Source organism: Psittacula echo, assembly GCF_963264785.1.
Source record: "Psittacula echo genome assembly, chromosome: 3".
NCBI lineage: Eukaryota > Metazoa > Chordata > Aves > Psittaciformes > Psittacidae > Psittacula > Psittacula echo.
In genome coordinates this window covers 13,786,724-13,806,229 of record NC_137736.1, presented here as the reverse complement: position 1 = coordinate 13,806,229, position 19,506 = coordinate 13,786,724, and the positions used below count along the sequence as shown (strand labels likewise).

The 19,506-nt window shown below is 39.5% G+C and overlaps 1 protein-coding gene across 1 annotated transcript in view; it reads left to right on the top strand.

The window, feature by feature from the left end:
- Positions 1 to 19,506, top strand: part of ROBO1 (roundabout guidance receptor 1) — a gene marked incomplete at both ends in the record, with an annotated part of 515,624 nt that overhangs the window by 399,524 nt on the left and 96,594 nt on the right. Inside the window, one exon of the mRNA XM_080612700.1 lies at positions 7,247 to 7,404. Coding sequence (XP_080468826.1) covers positions 7,247 to 7,404 — 158 coding nt within the window. The remainder of the gene's footprint in view (positions 1 to 7,246; positions 7,405 to 19,506) is intronic.

The following is a 19,506-nucleotide window of genomic DNA, read 5'->3' as shown; positions in this document are numbered from 1 at the left end:
TTCATGCTTTAATTTGGAAGGCTAAGACAAGGTTTCACTGCAGCATCTTAACGTGATTCTTTTTCTCTATTACACTTTGCTTTGAAGGAAGGCTAGTGCAGCTAACAGTTCATTGCAGACTGGACATGAGAACCTTGACTTGGGAGTGTGCAGCAAAAAAACCCCCTCTATTTACGGAGCTCACCCAAATCCTTCATTTAAGGATGCAAACCCTTCTTTGCCTAGGGAAAAATAATTTGTGATATTCCAAAGGTGCAGTTCTTTTGTGAGCTCTGCCTGAAACCCCTTGGTTTGTGTCCATAAATTTGGAAATCTGCTGTGATAACACTAGAATTATTGTCTGTAATGAAGCGTGACTCAGTTAATGCCAAAATTCTAGAATGAAATGGACAATAAAATAATAATAATAGTAATTAAAATAACTGTAAATATTTAGGACAAATGAAAGGAAACTGTCTCTGTGGTCTGTACAAATGAATCTACTCTGCCAGGAGGTAAATTCTGACTTACAGGTAATAAATGCCTTGTCCTAGACCGTAATACATGGAAGATGTTGAGAGGGATCACATTTTGTACACAGTCAAATTAATTATTAGGTCCCTTCTCCTTATCTGTTTTCAGTCAACTTAAGGGATACTCTGAGAGTTGCATGCCTGAGGCATCACAGATCCTTCAGGTTTTAATTAGGTTTCCCAGTGCTGCAGTGTGCTCTCTTAGGCCTGTCAGTTACCCTTCTCACAGGAGTTAAAATTGCTCTTTATATGACTTACCAGATTCGGTAGTTTAATTGATTACCAATTCATTGTCTAATTCAGCGACACTTTCCACATGTGGAAATACTGTTATGGGATGGCAGCTAGCTATGTTGCCCAGTAAGATTCCAGGCAATACTTAAAACTCAAATCTTCAGCTAGTGAAATAAAATCAGACTGATTGTGAGTGGTATCAGTAAATTATCATCAGCAACTTTCAGTCAGGGGTTTTCACAGCCTTTTTCTGGGGCCTGCTCCTTAAGCATGCATTTCTTTCTATTAACAATTGTGAGTTTCTTAATGACACTATTTTAACATCTTCATATGCATTCGGAATGTTTATTGCCAAATGTCTCAAATTGAACTGCTTTTGCAGTGTAGCATATTGCTTGATTCAATCATAGTCATCAGCACCTTTTGAAAGATGTGATCCAGTAGGTGCAGCACTCCTTGATTTCTTTCTACGTTAATGGATTAGAAGCATGCAGGCCTTGTATTTGGTAATGTTTATTGCTGACTGTAATAGGGAATGACACCTTTTTCCAGAGAAGGTAACTATTGACCTTCAGTAGATACCAAGATCCTAGACTGGTGATACAGTATAAAAAGCAGTCAATCAAAAAAAGTTACTCTTTGGAGAGACTACGTTTTGGAACATCTTAAAGGTTACGGTAATTGAGGCAGTACATTTTGTTAACTTTTTAGAAGTGTGAGCTAATTTCACTGCTGCCAGTTCATACATCTAACTGCTGCTGCTTCCATATAACACCTTTATTTTACTCTAATTCAGCTAGTTATGGTTTGCGTCTAGTTTCTGTGAATGGGGGCTAAAACAAAGCTATATTTCTTTGTTGCTTTGACTACCAGTGCTCTTTACTGGCGTCATCAGCCAAGTAGTACTAATACTAAATTACACAGATTCATACCCTCCCTGACATTTGTACCACAGCAGAATGTGGTACCAGATTCAGTAAAGTATTTATCAGATCTGCAGGTTTGATGAGAAATAGGTGTCGTGGTTTAAACCCAACCAGGCAGCTCGTTCACTCACTCCCCCCCTTCCTCCCCCCACTCCTGGAGAGATGGGAAGGAGAATTGAAAGAATGTAACTCCCACAGGTTGAGATAAGAACAGTCCAGTAACTAAGGTATAACACAAATCACTGCTGCTACCACCAATAATAATAATGATAAGGAAAATAACAAAGGAAGAGAATACAACACCTCACAACCTGTCAACCGATACGCAGCCCCCATCCAGCAGTGAACCAGCCCTTCCAGCTAACTCCCAGTTACATCCTGGGCATGATGTGCTGTGGTATGGAATACCTCTTTGGCTAGTTTGGATCAGATGTCCTGTCTCTGCTTCCTCCCGGCTTCCCCTCCTCCCTGGCAGAGCACGAGACCCAGAAAGTCCTTGGTCAGAGTAAACATTACTGAGCAGCAACTAAAAACATTGGTGTTATCAGCGCTGTTCCCAGGCCGAAAGTCAAAACCACAGCACTGCACCAGCTACTAAGGAGGAGAAAAAATTACTACTACTGCTGAACCCAGGACAATAAGCAATTTCCCATTGCAAGGAATTCTGTGTTACTGTGGTGGGTAGTAGTAATGCTTCGAGCTGATTTAGCAAGAAGTGTCTAGAATAGAGGTGTCATCAAAATGTTCAGATTTCCTTATTTCTAGTTCTCAAATGATGCCACCTGTCAAGGCATGATACCCATAATGTGTGAAGGCAATTAGTGTGTTACTTACAAATTCATTCTTCTCACCTATTCACTAGTGCTTCCTGGTTGGTTTCTTTCTTCTTGTGTTTTCTTTATCGTCTTTGAACTAGATCATGGTTATTTAATGAAATACCTACAGTGTGTATATGCAAAAAACCCTGCCTACATACCTCCCATTTCACCCAGTAATGAATCCCTACTCTTTTTCATAGTAGCTAAACAAGAACTTAAGGAAAAAAACACCAGTTGTTGCATTTCCTGAAGCACTGTTTAGGGTTTACACAAAAAATGCTGCCTCTACTTACAGAATCATAGCATAGCTAGGGTTGGAAAGGACCTTAAGATCATCTAGTTCCAACACCCCTGTCTTGAGCAGGGATGACTCACACTAGACCATGTTGCCCAAGGCTCTGTCCAACCTGGCCTTGAACACTGCCAGACATGGAGCATTCACTTCCTTGGGTAACCTTTCAAGTGCCTCACCACTCTCACAGTAAATAACTTCTTCCTTATATCTAACCTGAACTTCTCTTGTTTAAGTTTTAACCCATTACCCCTTGTCCTGTCACTACAGTCCCTAATGAAGAGTCCCTTTGCAGCATCCTTGTAGACCCCCTTCAGATACTGGAAGGCTGCTATGAGGTCTCCACGCAGCTTCTCTTCTCCAGGCTGAACAGCCCCAACTTTCTCAGCCTGCCTTATGTTAAGCCTGTCTTACTTACGTTGCTTGTCAGTAAAAATTTATCCTCAAGTGATTGCTAGTTCCTTTCTGCTCTGGGAAAGATTCTCTGGGGAAACTGCAATTGTTTTGTTGCTTGAATAGTACATGTTATTAAATACTTGTAAGAGTAGATGACTTCAAAGGAGAATTACGAAAGTTGCTTTTGAACCTGATTAGTTCAGCAAGCATAGCATAAAAGTGTTTTCAGCACAAACACGGGAGTTCAGAGTTCACACAGCAAGACCTTGGAGTTGTCCTAGCTGTGCAGTGACAGTTATGATTATTATTCATTGTATTTCAGAAAATACTAGAGTAAAATGTTAGAAAACCTTATCCACTGTATGTCAGAAAGGGGAGGAGAGGAGGGAATTCTATCTAGGAAGATTCTACTTTGAATTTGTTGAAAAAACGAAGAAAAGGCAGCCATCTTCTTTATCTATTTCCCTTCTAGCTGCATATATGTAGAAGGAGGTGCATGTGATGAAATTTGACCCTTTGGTGGCTGAAAGCTCATGCTGTACTGGATTATAAAGTGTACTTCTAATAGATCGTCAAAAGGAAATGTATTCTCAATTTACAGTGAGCCTTGACTGTGAAGGACAGAAAAGAAGATGTGATTTTATGGTTGTTTTTTTTTTCCAGTAAGGGAAGAAAATTTAAAATTTATAACTTCATGCAAGATTGCCAGGGCCTGAGGCAAAAAAACAGAGCATGTATCTACTATACAGCTGCAAAAATAATTACATGATAACTATCTGTGGAGTAATGTCTAATGGATTACATTTTGTTAGCATTGCATTATGTAATGTCAGAGCCAAAATAATTCATAGTAAATGGAGAAAAAAATACTTGTTTTGATGTATCTATGGCCTGCACCTTTGATGTCCTCCTAAGGCATTTCTACTAAGCATTGGTTCATTTGTGAAAAGCCTTGGTTTACAGGCAAGGTACGGTGCTTGTAAAGCTGATAAAAGACTTAAGGAGTGTAGAAATTACTGAGGTAATTTCTTTTTATTATGCTACTGCTGGACTTCTTAGTTGCTTCAAAGGTGTTAAAAGCCATCCCAGGTGCTATCTGATAGGTTTTCCTCTTGGATTTACAAGGTTTTTCAGACTTGAAAAGCTCTTACAGTTTATTAAGATCAGTTCCATTGATTTTTTTTTTTATTTTCTTTTTCTTTTGAAACTTAAGGGCACTTTTTTTTATATCTCTTAATTTCATCCAAGTCATACAATCTTCAGCAGTAATAAGAGGCTTCTTACTCATGGTCAAAACACCCCTTTAATTGTGTTCCAATAGAACTGAGTTGTAGCAAATATGTGCTTTCATGTGCTGTTGGCACCGGGAGCTGGACATACAGGTTTTTTTAGCAACTTGATGCAACTTCTGTTTCTTCCTTTGTATTCTTTAGTTTGGAGAAGTGATAAAAAGAAATAATAATATGACCAGTGGCTCCAAGCCAGATCACGTCTCTGTTAAAGTAAATAGAAAAAATTATTTGACTTAAGCAGAAGTAGTGTCAACCTCAGCGCTTATGCTATGTGTTCTACTGTATCTAGATGGCTTGAGGGTTATTTGGGAACATAAGAAGTTGTATCTGGTTATTAATGCCATATTCAGTATAAACGGAATAAGTGCATATAAGGTTTTCAGTGGAGAAAGGTATACATGTACCTTTGTCCCAGAGTAGATCACTCATTTGCCCTCAGACCATTTTAAAGGTCTTTAGAAAGACCTTACAGATAGGAATGAAAGACCTTACAGATAGGAATGCTTTGGTGGCAGTGCTATACCTGCCAGTCTGTAAGCACAGCCACATTTCTTAACATCTAGCAGTATATCACACCTCACTTGGAAGTGGCGTTAACAACCAAACCGGTGTTGAGTAGTGAATGTCCATATGTATGTGGTCCATGGCTTGGGGGATCTATTTTTTGCTGCGGATTCTTTTGAGTGTTTACTGCTGACATGAGATTGTTGCAGGTAGGAAGAGTGACAGATACCCTTGTCAAAATCCTAAGAATCTTATGGTTGTAATGTACTTTTCCATTACTGTATTCTTTGTTCAATATGGATAGAGTAATAGTAGTGGAGAGGACTAGAATGTTATATTTATTATCGTTTGAGTTATTTATTTTTAGATTAAACCTGATGCCACCTACTTGGCAAGGCGTAGGAATGCCATTATTCTGTTAAATTGTGTCCCTGTGTAGTGGCTTGCTGAGCACAGTGTGATGTCTTTTCTCTCCCAAAAAGAAAAATAATCACACAGCTATTGATAAAATTCATAGTGGGTGACTGGAGGAAACTACAGTTTCCTAGGCCTGAGCTTGGCCAAGTGATGAGAAAGAACAAATTCTAGTAACAAAGCTGCAATAAAAATGTTTCTTTCTAAGAAAAGGTAGTAAAATTGACTTCCAAAAGAAGGATCTGGTCCTGGCTCAGGCTAAGGGATGACTTCCTCAAGTCAGGAAAGATTTTTATTGGGGTATTTTTTTTTGAAAAAGACTCAGCCAAATAACAAAGATGATTTTGGCAAAGGCTGCACAAATTTTTGGTGTCCTATAATATCATCAGAAACTGGGACGTTGTTCATTTTTGACATAAATTCAGGGATGGGTGCAATTCATATGGCCAGTGGCCAGTCATTAACCGTAAGTCGTTGAGTTGCTCCAAGCTGACCTTGTGTCTCAGAGAAAGAGGAGCAGAAAACAATCTTTGCCATGCTTCTCCCCAAGTGATATCCTACCTGATCAGAAGACATTGCGCCTTCTTCAGCTACAAAAGGAATCATAGAATGGTTGGATTGGAAGGGACCTTAAAGCTTATCCAGTTCCAACCACCTGCCATGGGCAGGGACACCTTCCACTAGGGTAGGTTGCTCCAAGTCCTGTCCAACCTTGCCTTTAACACTGCCAGGGATGGGGAAGCCACAACTTGTTGTGTCAACCTGTTCCAATGCCTCACCACCTCACAGTAAAGAATTTCTTTATAATGTCTTATCTAAATCTACCCTATTTTAGTTTAAAGCCATTACCCCTTTTCCTGTCACTGCATTCCCTTGTAAAAAGTCCCTCTCCAGATTTCTTGTAGCTGCCCTTGATGTACTAAAAGGCTGGTTTAAGGTCTCCCCAGAATCTTCTCATCTTCAGGCTGAACAACCCCAACATCACTCCCTAAGCCTTTCAAGGTCCCTCTGGTTGGCATCCCTTCCCTCCAGGGTGTTGACTGCACCACACAGCTTGGTGTCATGAGCAGACTTGCTGAGGTTGCACTCAATCCCACTGTCCATCTCACAGCCAAAGATGTTGAACAGGATCCTAACACTGACCTCTGAGAGGCACCACTTGTCACTGGTCTCTGCTTGGACGTCAAGCTGTTGACCACATGTCTTTGAGTGCAACTAATCAGCCAATTCCTTATCCATGAAGTGGTCCATCCATCAAATCACGTCTCTCCAATTTAGAGACAAGAATGTAATGCAGAACAGTGTAAAATTCCTTGCACAAGTCCAGGTAGATGGCGTCATTCGCTCTTCCCTTATCCACCAATGCTGGAACTCTACTGTAGAAGGCCACCAAATTTGTCAGGCACTGTTTGCCCTTAGTGAAGCCAAATTATCTGTCACCAGTCAACCCATTATTGTTCATGTGACTTAGCATAGTTTCCAGGGGGATCTGCTCCATGATCTTGCCAGGCACAGAGGTGAGACTGACTCCTGTGTTCACATACTAGGCAAACATGCCTAGTACCACCAGTAAGGCGGCTCTTGTGTGCAGACAGTCCTATGGCTGTGTCAGTCTTTCATCTTTGTCAGAGTTAGTCACTTGGCTTGCATGTTAGAAGTTAAATACGAGTTGTACATGGGTTTTCTGTGTTACAGTGTGGAAGTACCACACACCATCTGCAGATGCCAAATGAAATTCATTGACTGATTTTTTCTTTAATAGAAAGTATAATGACAACAGGAACCGAAACAAAACACTTTGCTGTAATTTTGGTATATTGCTGGGTAATTTTTTACTCAGTTTTCTTTATTCTTTCAGTTCTACGGGATGACTTCAGACAAAATCCATCAGATGTAATGGTAGCTGTGGGTGAACCTGCAGTGATGGAATGTCAGCCCCCAAGAGGTCACCCAGAACCCACTATATCATGGAAAAAAGATGGGACCCCTCTCGATGACAAAGATGAGAGAATCACAGTGAGTATAAAAAGGTTTTCAAACAATGCAAAAGTCAACTAATTAAAACTACTAGTTTTGAGCATAGAGGCATCCAGCCATGATGTACTTAATAGGATCTGTCCTTTCCTTGCCTTGGAGGTAAGGCTAGTTTGCATTTAGCTTAGGATGCATCCTGTAGTCTCATACTACTTCATTGCAGGGTATGCATTTGTTTGTTAGAGAAGACAATACAAAACTTGTGTTCTTCTCTTCCTCAGAGAAATAGAAACTTGTAGAAATTAAATTAATTATATTTGTCACTGTCCTATAATTTTCTTGCCTTTTATCCACCTACAAATTTCTGCAACTTATAACGACTGCCTTCTTTGGTTGGAAAGAGGAACTACCAGTAGTCTAGGAGCGACCACCTTTTGTAATTCTATTGAAAAGAATCCATACAGAAAAGTTGTGTATTGCATTAGAAACAATAATGCTTTTGAGATATAGTCCCATTTCTTTAGAGAAGTGCTGGCTTGCCCTGCCCTCTCAAATTAAGCTGTTTTCTTGTTAGAGGTGTTGTATCCATTTGTATCTGTAGCTTGCTGAATACAGTGCATGATTATTCAGGAGTAGGAATAAAGCAGCTTTTCAAATCTGAAAGCTATCCTTTTAATTTTTTGACACATGAAACAATAAGCTAGGGAGCCTAAGTGGCTTGAAGAAATGGCAATGAAAAATGGAGTTTAAAAATCATTTATATGCTGCCAACAGGGTGATGCAAAACACCATTCCACATGGTAAGAAACCATATCATCTCAAAGCACATGCCATTGGTACTGGAAGAGTAAATGCTCCGTCCCTGGGAGTGTTCAAGGCCAGGCTGGACAGAGCCTTGGGCAGCATGGTCTAGTGTGAGGCGGCGCTGTCCCTGGCAGGAGGTTGGAGCTGGATGACATTAAAGTCCTTCCAACCCTTACTTTTTTATGGTTTTATGACTACTAGTGTGCAACAAGATCAGAGGAATGTATGATTTATATACCTCAATCATATGTGTCCTGGGTTCGGCTGTAGCAGTTATTTTTCTCCTTCTTAGGTAGCTAGGGCAGTGCTGTACAAAGGTGAGGCAGTTGAGGGCTTTTGAGGGAAAGTTTTAATGGAAGAACACTTAAACCTAAGCGACCTAAGTAAAAATGTGCTGGTTTTGTTTGAGATTTAAATTGCCAGTTCTTCCATTTGTTTTTTACAAACAAGACAAAGCTCAGGCATTCTGTAGTTGTGGCATATGCATACATTTAAATTTTTAAGTACCCTACCGAACCTGTACTGATTGCTGGCTATTAACTCAATTCCTCCAATCACTCCTGCTAAGAACTTGCAATTTCCTTTTCAAATCTCCTTCCCACTGTGACAAGCCAATTGACCTGATATAAAGAGAAGATTCCAGTGCTGCTGCTTTTTTTTCAGGAAATGCTTTCTAAACTTGCATTTTCTATTGCTATACTTTATTCTCGTGAAGGATTTTCAGGTGTTGCCTATTAAGTACATTCCTTTTGTTATAAATGAAAACTCCTCTCCCAGCTGCCAGAACAAAGACAAACCCAGAACAAAAGCAGCTATCACTGACTAGCAGTGCCACCTGTATTTATTAAAATGGTTCTTAGGATGGGATAAAGCCCCGCAGTTTGGTTTTGTTTTCTGGTGATTGTATGAAACCCTCACCTACGCAGTATCCTTTCACCATGACAGCTGGTGGAGTTATCTTGTGTTATCAGTTTCCACTTCCAAAACCAAACAAAAGCAAAATGAGTTTGCATGTAGGTGTAGATATACACTTGTTTCATGTGCCCAGATGAGTGTTTGTTTTCAGAGGTGTAAATTAAGAGTGCTGCAATAGCTGGCTCAACTCATTCATGTACGTCATGTTTGCCTGGCATTGTCTTAAGCAGTGCTATTAATATCATGCCTGCTTTCTCACACAGGCAAGAGACTGAAGCTACATTGTCATGCAGATTTGCATCAACTTACAGCTGTAGCAGGATCATGCCAAGTGGATAAATATGCATTCAGATGTACATCGTAACAGCTTTGCAGTAACCATCTGTATTATCTTGCTAGTTGGCTGGGAGGCAAGGGGAGGTTGGGGCCTGGAATGGGCCAGATGCTAAAGGACAGATGGGGAAAATGTATTAATTTTGAAACCTGACTTAGAATTATTCCATTTCTGTTACCTTTTCTCCATTAGGTTATTTCCATTTTAGTTTAGCAACAGGAAGATGAAGAATTAAAATAGTACAACAGCTGAAATACAGATGAAGTTGTTGGGTTTGAAGTGATAGATTTAATTTTTACACTAAATCAACCTTTAAAAGAAGTCATTTAAGTGTCTGTATTTAAAATGAACACCTACATCTATTTGATGCAAAATGATCATTAACTTGATGAAATTAAGTTTTAGTACTACAGTTTACAGGTGTTACCTTCCTGGTTTTGAGCCATGAAATTGCCAGATCAAGAAAAGTCAAACTATACGTGTTGATGTTGATGTTCAATGTATGTGTAATAGCAGCAAGCATTTAATCAATGGAAATGCTTTGGTGGCTCCACTTGTAAAGCATTTCCAGTTGTTTCCATTCTTAAAGGCTTGTTGATCTTTGACTCATTGCCATTTTAAGAGTTTTCTAAGTGTCAAAGGCTGCTTAAAGCATTTCATAACAATACTTTCCTTTCTGATGAAAAAAATAAACCTTAAGATTATACTTTTTTTTCAGCAAGGGGTGATGCTCGACACCTTTTTTTGATTCGTATCCACACTTCCTGCAAACAGATGATGTTTCCAAGAAGGAAACTTACTTTTAATATATGGAAGCTTTTCCTCATCTGCAATGATCTGCACTGATCTTTGAGTCAGCAGAACTGGGCTTTACAGACTTAAGTATTAAGGGTGCTGAAGAAACAGAAGTGGTGGCTTGGTTCCTGACAAAAGATTTGAAGCAAGAGGTGTAGATAAATAGTGGTTAAATAAGACCCAAGTTAAGGCACAACTTCCTCTGGAATGCAATAACAAGAAAATATTATTTTGTCCTGGTAGGGTTAAGGAAATTGATCTGTTTATGTAGGTGAGATAATAGAAATCAAAGTAGTCTTTGCATATTTTTGCTTCATTTGAAGGGCAAATAAATATGCTTTCAAGAGAAATAAATTTTTATGTCTTTCAGGTTATAAACAGTAGGGAATTGAACGAGTAAGAAATTGAAGTAAGGGGGATAGGCACAACTATCTGCGATTGGGATTGTAGAAACAGACACGTTCTTTGAGCACAGCTCTCTCAGTACTGCTCAGTTTTAGCAGAAGTCAGACTCTTCAGTGCACACATGTCCACTGGGTGCATCTGGTGAAGAATCATTATTGAAATGTGTTTTAATCTCTGTTCTTAAATATTTTATCTATAAACAGTTTTCTCAGTGCACTGGAGCTAAACATCATTTTTCTCATGTGTATTCCTTACACCACAGTATGAAAGCATCTGCTTGATGTGGCTAGTCCCTTTCTTTTTTGCAAATGAATTGGGACTGACAAGTCTTGGATATGGAGCAAATGCTTATCTTTGTTGAATTGAAAAACAATTATCATGAGGCCAGAGCAGAACTGGTGTTATTCTTTGCTCATCTAGTTACTTTTTCTCCTGGAATTACTGTGTCCCTCCTATAAAATATATGGCTGAAAAGGAGTGTTTCAGTGCACTATGAGAGGCTGTGTGAGTCTCCTCTTAGAGCTGAGACATGGTGGAGAAAGAAGATGCAAGATCTTGTCTGCAAGTGAGAGAAGAGGATGCTCACCGGGGTGGGGAAGTTCTTCATTCTATTTCCAGCCCTTAGTGGTGGTTTGGAATTGCTGTCTTGCCAGGTGAAGTGCATAGACCCAGAAATTGCTTGGAGTGAGGATCTAGGCCAGGACTCTGGGCTTTGCAGTATCATCACCAGACACAGGCCTCCTCTCAGCCCCATCAGTCTAGCCATCTTCTTTGCATGGCAGCCCAGTGTTATTAGGACATAGCCACATGTTTCAGGCACTACCCTTGGCACCGAAAGCTATGAGTTTGCATTGCCTCAGGCTGAGGAGGAAGAAGCAGTCTGGTTTCTGCTGACTGCTGTGATCACTGGGCTTGGTCTTTCCAATTGTATTTTGTCTAGATGTAGTTGGCAGGAGCATCACTGTGAGTACCATTTGCAACGACTTCCTTGGGTACTCACAGCAATACTCACAGTGAATACTGGTTGCTTCTAAGATTGTGCATACCTCCAGTGTGCTTCCATTCACTTCTCAGCAATCTTCCTGTTGTACCCCAAAGCTTCCTACTACTTCTAAAATGGTGTCCTCACTGCCTCCCTACCACACACCACTGCAGTGAAATTTTCACCTCATTCCCCATACATTTCCTGCATCTCACAACCTGCCCTTGCATTCATCCAGCCTTTTTCTTCCACCTGTCTAGCCCTGACTCTGTCATCTTGATTAGTGCTAGCTGCTTGTGTGGAGATAACAATTTGGAAGCTCAGATAAGCAAAACCTCCTGCTGTATGCTGTAATGTAATGGCACTCTGCCTTTGCCTTTGCTGATAATGTAAGTGGCCAGTGTGCTGGGATTTGTAAGGAATGCGGTGTTGTCTGTCTGTCTTAGGTTTGCTCAGAGGCTCCCTTGAAGAGCCATGTTGCTCCTCTGTCTTCTTTGCATCCCATCCCAAGCGCAGTTGTCTGTATATAAGATGCTGACATCAGTAATCTAAGCAAGATGGTGGAGCCTCTGAGCATATCTTTAGGCAAAAACTGGAAATAATTACAGACTCCAAGGAGTGCAAATCATTGACAGAGGATTTGTGGATCTCCCATCTGGGCAGGGCATCCTCCATATAATTTTGGATCTCTCAAATGTTATCATAATTTAGGGCAATGCCTGCATAATTAATTAGGCCTCAATAAAATCAAGATGCAGTCAGACTGCCTGTAATTATAAATACTTTCCCAGTGAGAGAATGTATACATTTCTTGCTTAAGCTCCAGAGCAAGTTGATGGTTGATCCAGGTTTGGAGGTCAGGACTTCATAGCTGCTTCTGTCTCTGTCCCATGCCCATGCTTCAGAAAGCTTCCTAATTGTGCACATGAAGTCATGGTGTAGGTGGTAAAAGGAAAAAGCTATGCATACTGAACATGAAATTTTAATAGGCAAAATCTTGTACATGAAAAAGGATGCTGGTACCTCAAAAAGAAATCCTTTGTAATTGAATACAAAAACCAAAGTCTTTGCATTGAAACTTTGGTGCAGTGCTGTGATTGCAATTTCCTTCTCTTTCGTATTAACCCTTATCTGTCATTTATCCTGAATCATCCTCGTTTGATTTTTAAAAGAAAATCCTGAGAAGCCATTTATCTTTCCTTGTTCAAGTTTCTTAGCTTCTAAGATCAAAGTTATGGGATGAATAATGCATACAGATTTTCATTCCTTTTTTTGTGTGGCTGTCTTGTGACATCAATAGTTTTGAATGACTTGCTCTCTTATTTTAGATAAATTATAACCTGAATTCTTGATTCCTGTTTGATTTCCTGGCCCTTAAACAGTACATCACAAATACAAAGCATTTATTGTGTCTTATGCAATGCTGTTTTTACATGAGTGAGTGATAAAAAGGTTGAGCACAAAATGTGAAAACAGAGTCTCTGAACTTCTGTTATTACAGGAAAACCTCCATAGCAAGACACTTTATGCATTTGCCCTGAATTTTTTGTTAATGAATTGTCAAAAAGAACTAGGTTCATTCTTTTTGGTGGAGACCATTCCCAGCCTCATTGTGTTTTGGCAAGTTTAAAACTACATAGGTCATCCCAACATGATCTTGGTCATAACAAAGAATAAAGAAATAGAAGAAATTACTATGCCGATCAGTTAGAAGGGGGAAAATAAATGGTTGTCTGTATTGGAGGGAACAGTGGAAAAAGCAGAAATTAATTCCTCATTTAGGAAAGGGGCCTTTCCTTCCAAAGTTAAATTGCAATGGGAAAAATTGAAGAGGGGAGGTGAATCAAGACAAGGAAGACAAAAGCTGATCAAATTTGTTGCTGTGTGCTGTGCAGGAGTAACTGTCTTAACTCTTTAAAACAGCAATGCTTCTGACACATGCCATACTGTTACAGTGCCACTCCAAATTAATTCAAGATGTTTATCCTTTTATTCTTTCTTCTTTATTCTCCTTTTCTTTTTGGCCTCCTCTCTTCCTTCATTATTTTATTCATTGTTAATCTCTTACTCTCTTAATCTCCCCAAATTGCATACAAGCATAGCAGAAGAATGCATATTCCTGTAGAAGATGTAAAGCTAATGGTAACATTGTCTGTCCTATGAAGAGCTGCATTAAAGTTCATGGCTTGGGTGCACAGCACACAGAGCAATGAGGGTGAGGGGAAATGAGGAGCAAGCACCTGCAATTCAGGGTTTTATTTCATTTTAATTGTTTTTCTTTTGGGGGGCAGATTAAAGGGCAAGCAGCAATTTCCTATATACCCCGGGAGGGTTATGAAGAGAAGGAGGTTTTTTTTCTTCAGCTTCCCAATATGTATTTGTTGCTCCCCAGCAATTTCCTTTTTGTCCCAGTCCTTTTCCTTCATTCTCTCTTCTTTTTCTCACTCCCTGGGAGGGTTGGCTTCCCACTCTACCTCTCTTCTTCCTTCATCTGCTGATCCCTACAATGGCATCATCCTCGAGGAACAAGAATAGTGATTTATGTTTCTTCTGCTATTAATATTGCTTCCTCTGGTGACACAACTGGAACCGCTGTGAGTTAACTTGGCACCCCAAGGGGAAAGAAATGTAAAAGATTGTGAAAAATAATTTGGAACCACAGAGCTGTCCCAGATGACAGTGAGAATGGCTCTAAATCCTGTTTTCTTGCTCTTAGTTTTTCTGTGCTCACTTTTAAATCTTTGTTTCAGGGTCCCGGTTGCTTCTGCTGGAGTCTCTCTGCTCTCCAGATTCCAGTGTATCATCTTCCCTGCTTTCTGAGCACGGCATGTGCTTCTTTTGTCTCCTGCATTATCATCAAGACACCTTTCCCATCTTCTGCCCTGTCTATGTCACTAGTGTCTACATCTGCACAACTACTGTTTCTGTGTTAAGATGGAACATACCCTGAGAACTCTGTTACTTCCCATGCTACCATGAGAACATGCTACTTCCCATGTCATTTTTTTTTTATCACAGGCATATCTGAGCTCTTTAGAGAGGCATGTTAATCTTTCATTAGTGTTTGTCACTTCATTTTGTACAGTGTGGGCTTTTGGCTGAGCCGTTGAAAAAACATTGCCTTCTTCTTCAGAAGACCCTGCTCATCTTGGAAGGCTGTAAAAAGTCTGAGTAATAATAGCCTGAGCTGACAGAAAGGAGAGAAAATACCAGGTTATACCTTGGGTTTTGTATTAATTTTCCTCTTTTTTTTCCTTCCATCCTATTTGAAGTCTTACCATACTCACATCATTTTTCAGACTCCTCTTTTTGACATGAAACTTTCCATCTCTGACACATCCACGAGTAGTTTCCAAGCCTGACCACAACAGTTAATTGTGACAGCTTATATTTCTATAAACACTGAAGTAAATGTGGATTGAAAATCCTAACCTATTACAAGATAGGCTCTTCCTGAAGGGGCAGGAGGATAGCTTTTTGCAGGTTTACCATTTTAAAGAGCATAGCTATACAGACATTTTCAGGCAGATGTGAGCTCATTCAGTTTGCTTTTTGAATCAACCAGAAGCCATATGGCAGCGGTTAATGTGGCGCCAAGCCTGAGCTAATAAGCCCTGCTGAGAGACAGGCTAGATCACTCCGGCATGGTATTGTACTAATGTGGCCACACAGCTTCTGTTGTGCATAGAGTAAGGGCAAAAATGAGCTTGTATTGCCTTGAAGTCTCCATGCACTTGAAAACATGTGTATGGATTCCCTTCCTTATCTATAGCTCTAGCAGCCAACTGTCCCAAGTACTTCTTTGGAGGACAAGATGCTTTCTACATTGGGGTGATGTTTGCTGCAAGAAAATGGTGAGGAAAAAGCCCATTAGTCTGAAGTGTTTGAGTCGTGCTCAATGCCCGACGTCATTCTAATTAGTTTAAATGGCTCATTGCTAACCCTGAATCTTCTGTGCAAGGTTGCTGCATGAAATGTAGGACAGGCTAAATCATCCATTGGTCCACACTTGATGTGATGTGTCTTCTCATAGACACCTCTAAAGGAATTAGTGGAAGGGGAAGGAGCATCATGATACAGGGCAAGAGGGTGGCCCAGTGTCAAACATCTCTGTACTGGGGAGGACACCAGGTTCTGTATGCTTGTGTTGGCTATCACACAGAGTAGATTTTGCATTTAGGACCAAACTGACCTCCCATTTCTCAATGGCATGCCTGGTGATAGCATAACCTCCTGTGTGAGGCTATGAGATTTATAGACTCTGCTCACACTAACCGAAACTAGTGGAATTAAAACATCATAATCCAGTGTTAGATTTAAAGGCTTGTTAGGGTCATTTAATTATTGGCATTTTAAACCAAGTTACTGCTGATCATATTGTCCCTATAGCTTAAAGTATCTGTTCTTTCTGGTTTTTCTCACAACTTTCAAAAAGGTTCCTTTGCATCAGCAGTGCGTATTGCTTCAGCTATTTTGTCTCCATGCCACTTAAAATGTTAGGCATTAGACATGCATAACTATGGTTTCTCGGTATTGTTTCACCCAGCAGTAATGAAAAGTACTCGTTTCATGTGAACTAAGTATGTATTTTTCTATGCTCAACTTTATTTTACAGTGATGTCTCCTTTTAAATATAAAAGTAAAGTGAAGAAGAATTAAGTTCTTTTGCAGATACTCTGCGAACTGAAAGGAATTTGAGAACTCCTCACTGAGTCAAAATTCTCCATGGATTTCTTTTGTCCCTAGTCATGAACTGATGACCTAGATAGTAAAAGAAAATAAATGCCTGCAGCAAATAGAGTATGTGTTGGATATATGAGTTTTGAGACTTCCACAGACCTAGACATTAAACTAACAGGATTTTCTTGTTAAAATGGCTTATTGAGAGTTTTGAACCTTTGGGACCATCTGAAATTATAGAAATGGAGTCTGGGAAGCTTCTCCTTAAAAAAATAAGAAAAAAACAGGTGGTTGTTATCTCAGACTAGGTTACTTGAGCTATCCAGAGGGTGTAGGACTTTATGATTTGAATGGTTAGGAGCAAAGGTGATTTATTATGCTGAGAAAGTAAATTCATTGTTTTGTTTGGCTGACAGTCTAGTTGTTGGGTTTTTTTTGGGATGGGTAAGGGAGATGAAAAAAGGATGTGGGAGGGAAATTATTTCTTCATTCATTTTATTCTCTTAATGAAAAAGAAACATTTTTGTTTGGTTAGTTTTTTTAAGCAGTCAGGAAAGGAGCCTTTGCTTATATTACGCACAATAATGATGAAGATTGGGTTTAAAAAGTTAATTCTTCTCCTCCCCTCCCTTCATCAGCTGTATGGAAAATCCTACATGTACAGAGCAGACTTCCCCTGAGTTAAAAATCCACTTCTGGAGACATCTTCTCCCCCAGCCTCTTTGAGACTGCTGTGCTGTGTGCCTTATCCAACTGTTATCATGAGCAACAACAATGAAAAACAAGGCAATATTCAAAGAATCAAACTTTTAAAGCCTTTTATTAATATGACACACAGAACATTAGGACTCACACTGGGAAGCATGTGCACTGTGTACAGGCAGAGACCACATTCAGAGCAGAGTTCAGTCCATTGGATGTGAAGCTCAGGATCCATACAGGATCCGAATGTGCAGAAAAGCACTAGAAATTTCTTGCATTTCAAGGTTCTTTTATGGACCTGTAAGCATTTGACTTTATTTTTTACTGTATTTACATTTACTTCATACTTGCATTATTGTATTATTTGTCTATATCGATGAAGTGAAGCAATGCAGCTCCTCACTGTGTTTTCTTTTTTTTTTCAAACACTAAAACCTTCTCTATTTGGGGAGAAGGGGGAAAAAAAAAATCTAAAAAGTGCATTTTTGTTCTTGAAAGTCTCTGGTGGATCTTATAAATTTGATTGTTCTTGGCATTTTTGATATTTCCAGTCGCTTGCGCACCACAGCAGCCACATGTTGTCACTTAAAATCTAAATATCAGATAACTTCTAACTGAGACTTTATTGTATATCATGCTTTTTTTAGGAATTAGTTTTGTAAAGTAAAAATGACACTAACTCTAAAAGCACGTTTAAGAAAACCTCAACAATCTATGTGCTGAGCTTGCACATACTATGTTCTCGTAATCAAAAGCAAAAATGTAGAATAAAAATAGTTGAGAAGAATATTGCCCATTTTTGGAGCCCTGAACAGATGTAAGTGATTAGAGCTTCTTGTTTGGTTTGCTTTGATTTTTTGGTCTCCTTTTTGAAAGTTCTGTCAACTTCATTTTTGCTTATTTCATGTTGTTTGGATAGTTTTGCCTTACTGAGTTTCCTGTGATGCTTCTGGTTATGCGAAAAGTCTAGTCCAAATCACAGCACTTCAAAAATAATAATTTCTCAGTTCTTGGGTTTCCTCAACCCAACAGAGCACTTCTCCCTCTCCAGGTAATAATATACTCTCAATTACTCACTGCCAAGTTCAGATATTCACCACATGCAGTAGTGTGGGACTAACATACACATTGCAGGGTGTTATTCCAAACTTCTGTGTAATATTATGCAGGACCAAATCTGCCTTTTTGTGGTTGCGCTCTTTAAAAGGGAAAGAAAAGCTGCTTTATTTCCTTATCTAGCTGTAGGACAGTTCTTGCTAATGCTCATGCTGCATTGAGCAATTAGGTGATCTTTTCTTTGCTCCCGAAAAGTTGTTACCCATGAAGAATCTATTTGGCACATGGTCACATAAAGACTGGGGTTATTATTTAACATTGAAGTGTGGGTGGTTAGTTATACTTGGGTCTAATTATATTCATTTTCTTCTAACTCAACAGCTTTGCTTTTTGCCTGTCTCTTTGCTGCTGTTGTCAGTTATCTGCTTACCTCTTCTGGGCCTCCTGGGTCTGGCTGCATGGGGGAGAATAAATTACAGAGATAAAAGGGCGAAAAGTTCTTCCATCAGTATGTTTAAGAGAGAATAAAATGTATGCTGTTAAAGGAGTAAAACTTGAGAAAATGAAATGCTTTTGTGATATCTATATTGAAATATTTTTAGTGCTACTTGGAATATATTGAATTTTGAAACAAGCCATAGAAATGTATGCTTAAGTAACTTCACCTTCCCTCACAAAAGGTAAAGTTCAGGTACTTGAACAAAATTACTGTGACTAAAGGTCTCTTAACTGTAGGTTTGTGTATTTTACATCATTGCTTTTCCAAGGGGCTGTACAGTTCAGAATGCCAAGTTTCTGAAAGTGAAAGATATTGATGTGATGGCTTGGGCTTCCCTCCACAGCCCACATTTCGGACTCTGCATATCTCACTCTTCACATTCATCTGAAGTAAGTTGTCTCTTAAGACTACTTTGAACTCCAGTGTTCAATTGGGGCATTTCTCTTGGAGTAAGACCTGACACAAATCAAATAGGAAAAAAAATTGCTTGTTCAGGGTAAAGCGTTACCACAGAAGCTGCAGGTATCTGACTGAAGCTATTTTATGGTTCAAAGTAGGTATTCCAGGAATGAGCAGTTCTGCTCTCTGGCAAACCTGTACACAGAATTGAATCAAAGGTGAACTGTTTCTATCATGAGATTATACATTGCAACACGATTTTTAAATGAGCTGCAAAACATTTTCCTACAGAGGAAATTATTGTACAGTAAGGGGAAGATTGCCTTGAGGTAGAAAGTCTGCAAGCTAAGCAAAGCAGATTGCTGGGCTGCTGCAATCTTCCTGCATGATTTTGGGCAAGCCTTGAAGTTGTTCAGTACTCCTTATTCAGCATTTCATGAGTTGTGGGGCTGAGTTCATTCATACATGTAAAGCAACCTGACACTATTGCAACAAAACTGTGTTGTGCCACTTTGCCAAAGCGTGAAGTGTTATTACATCCTAAATCACGAATAGGCTCTTTTTTTGGTAGAC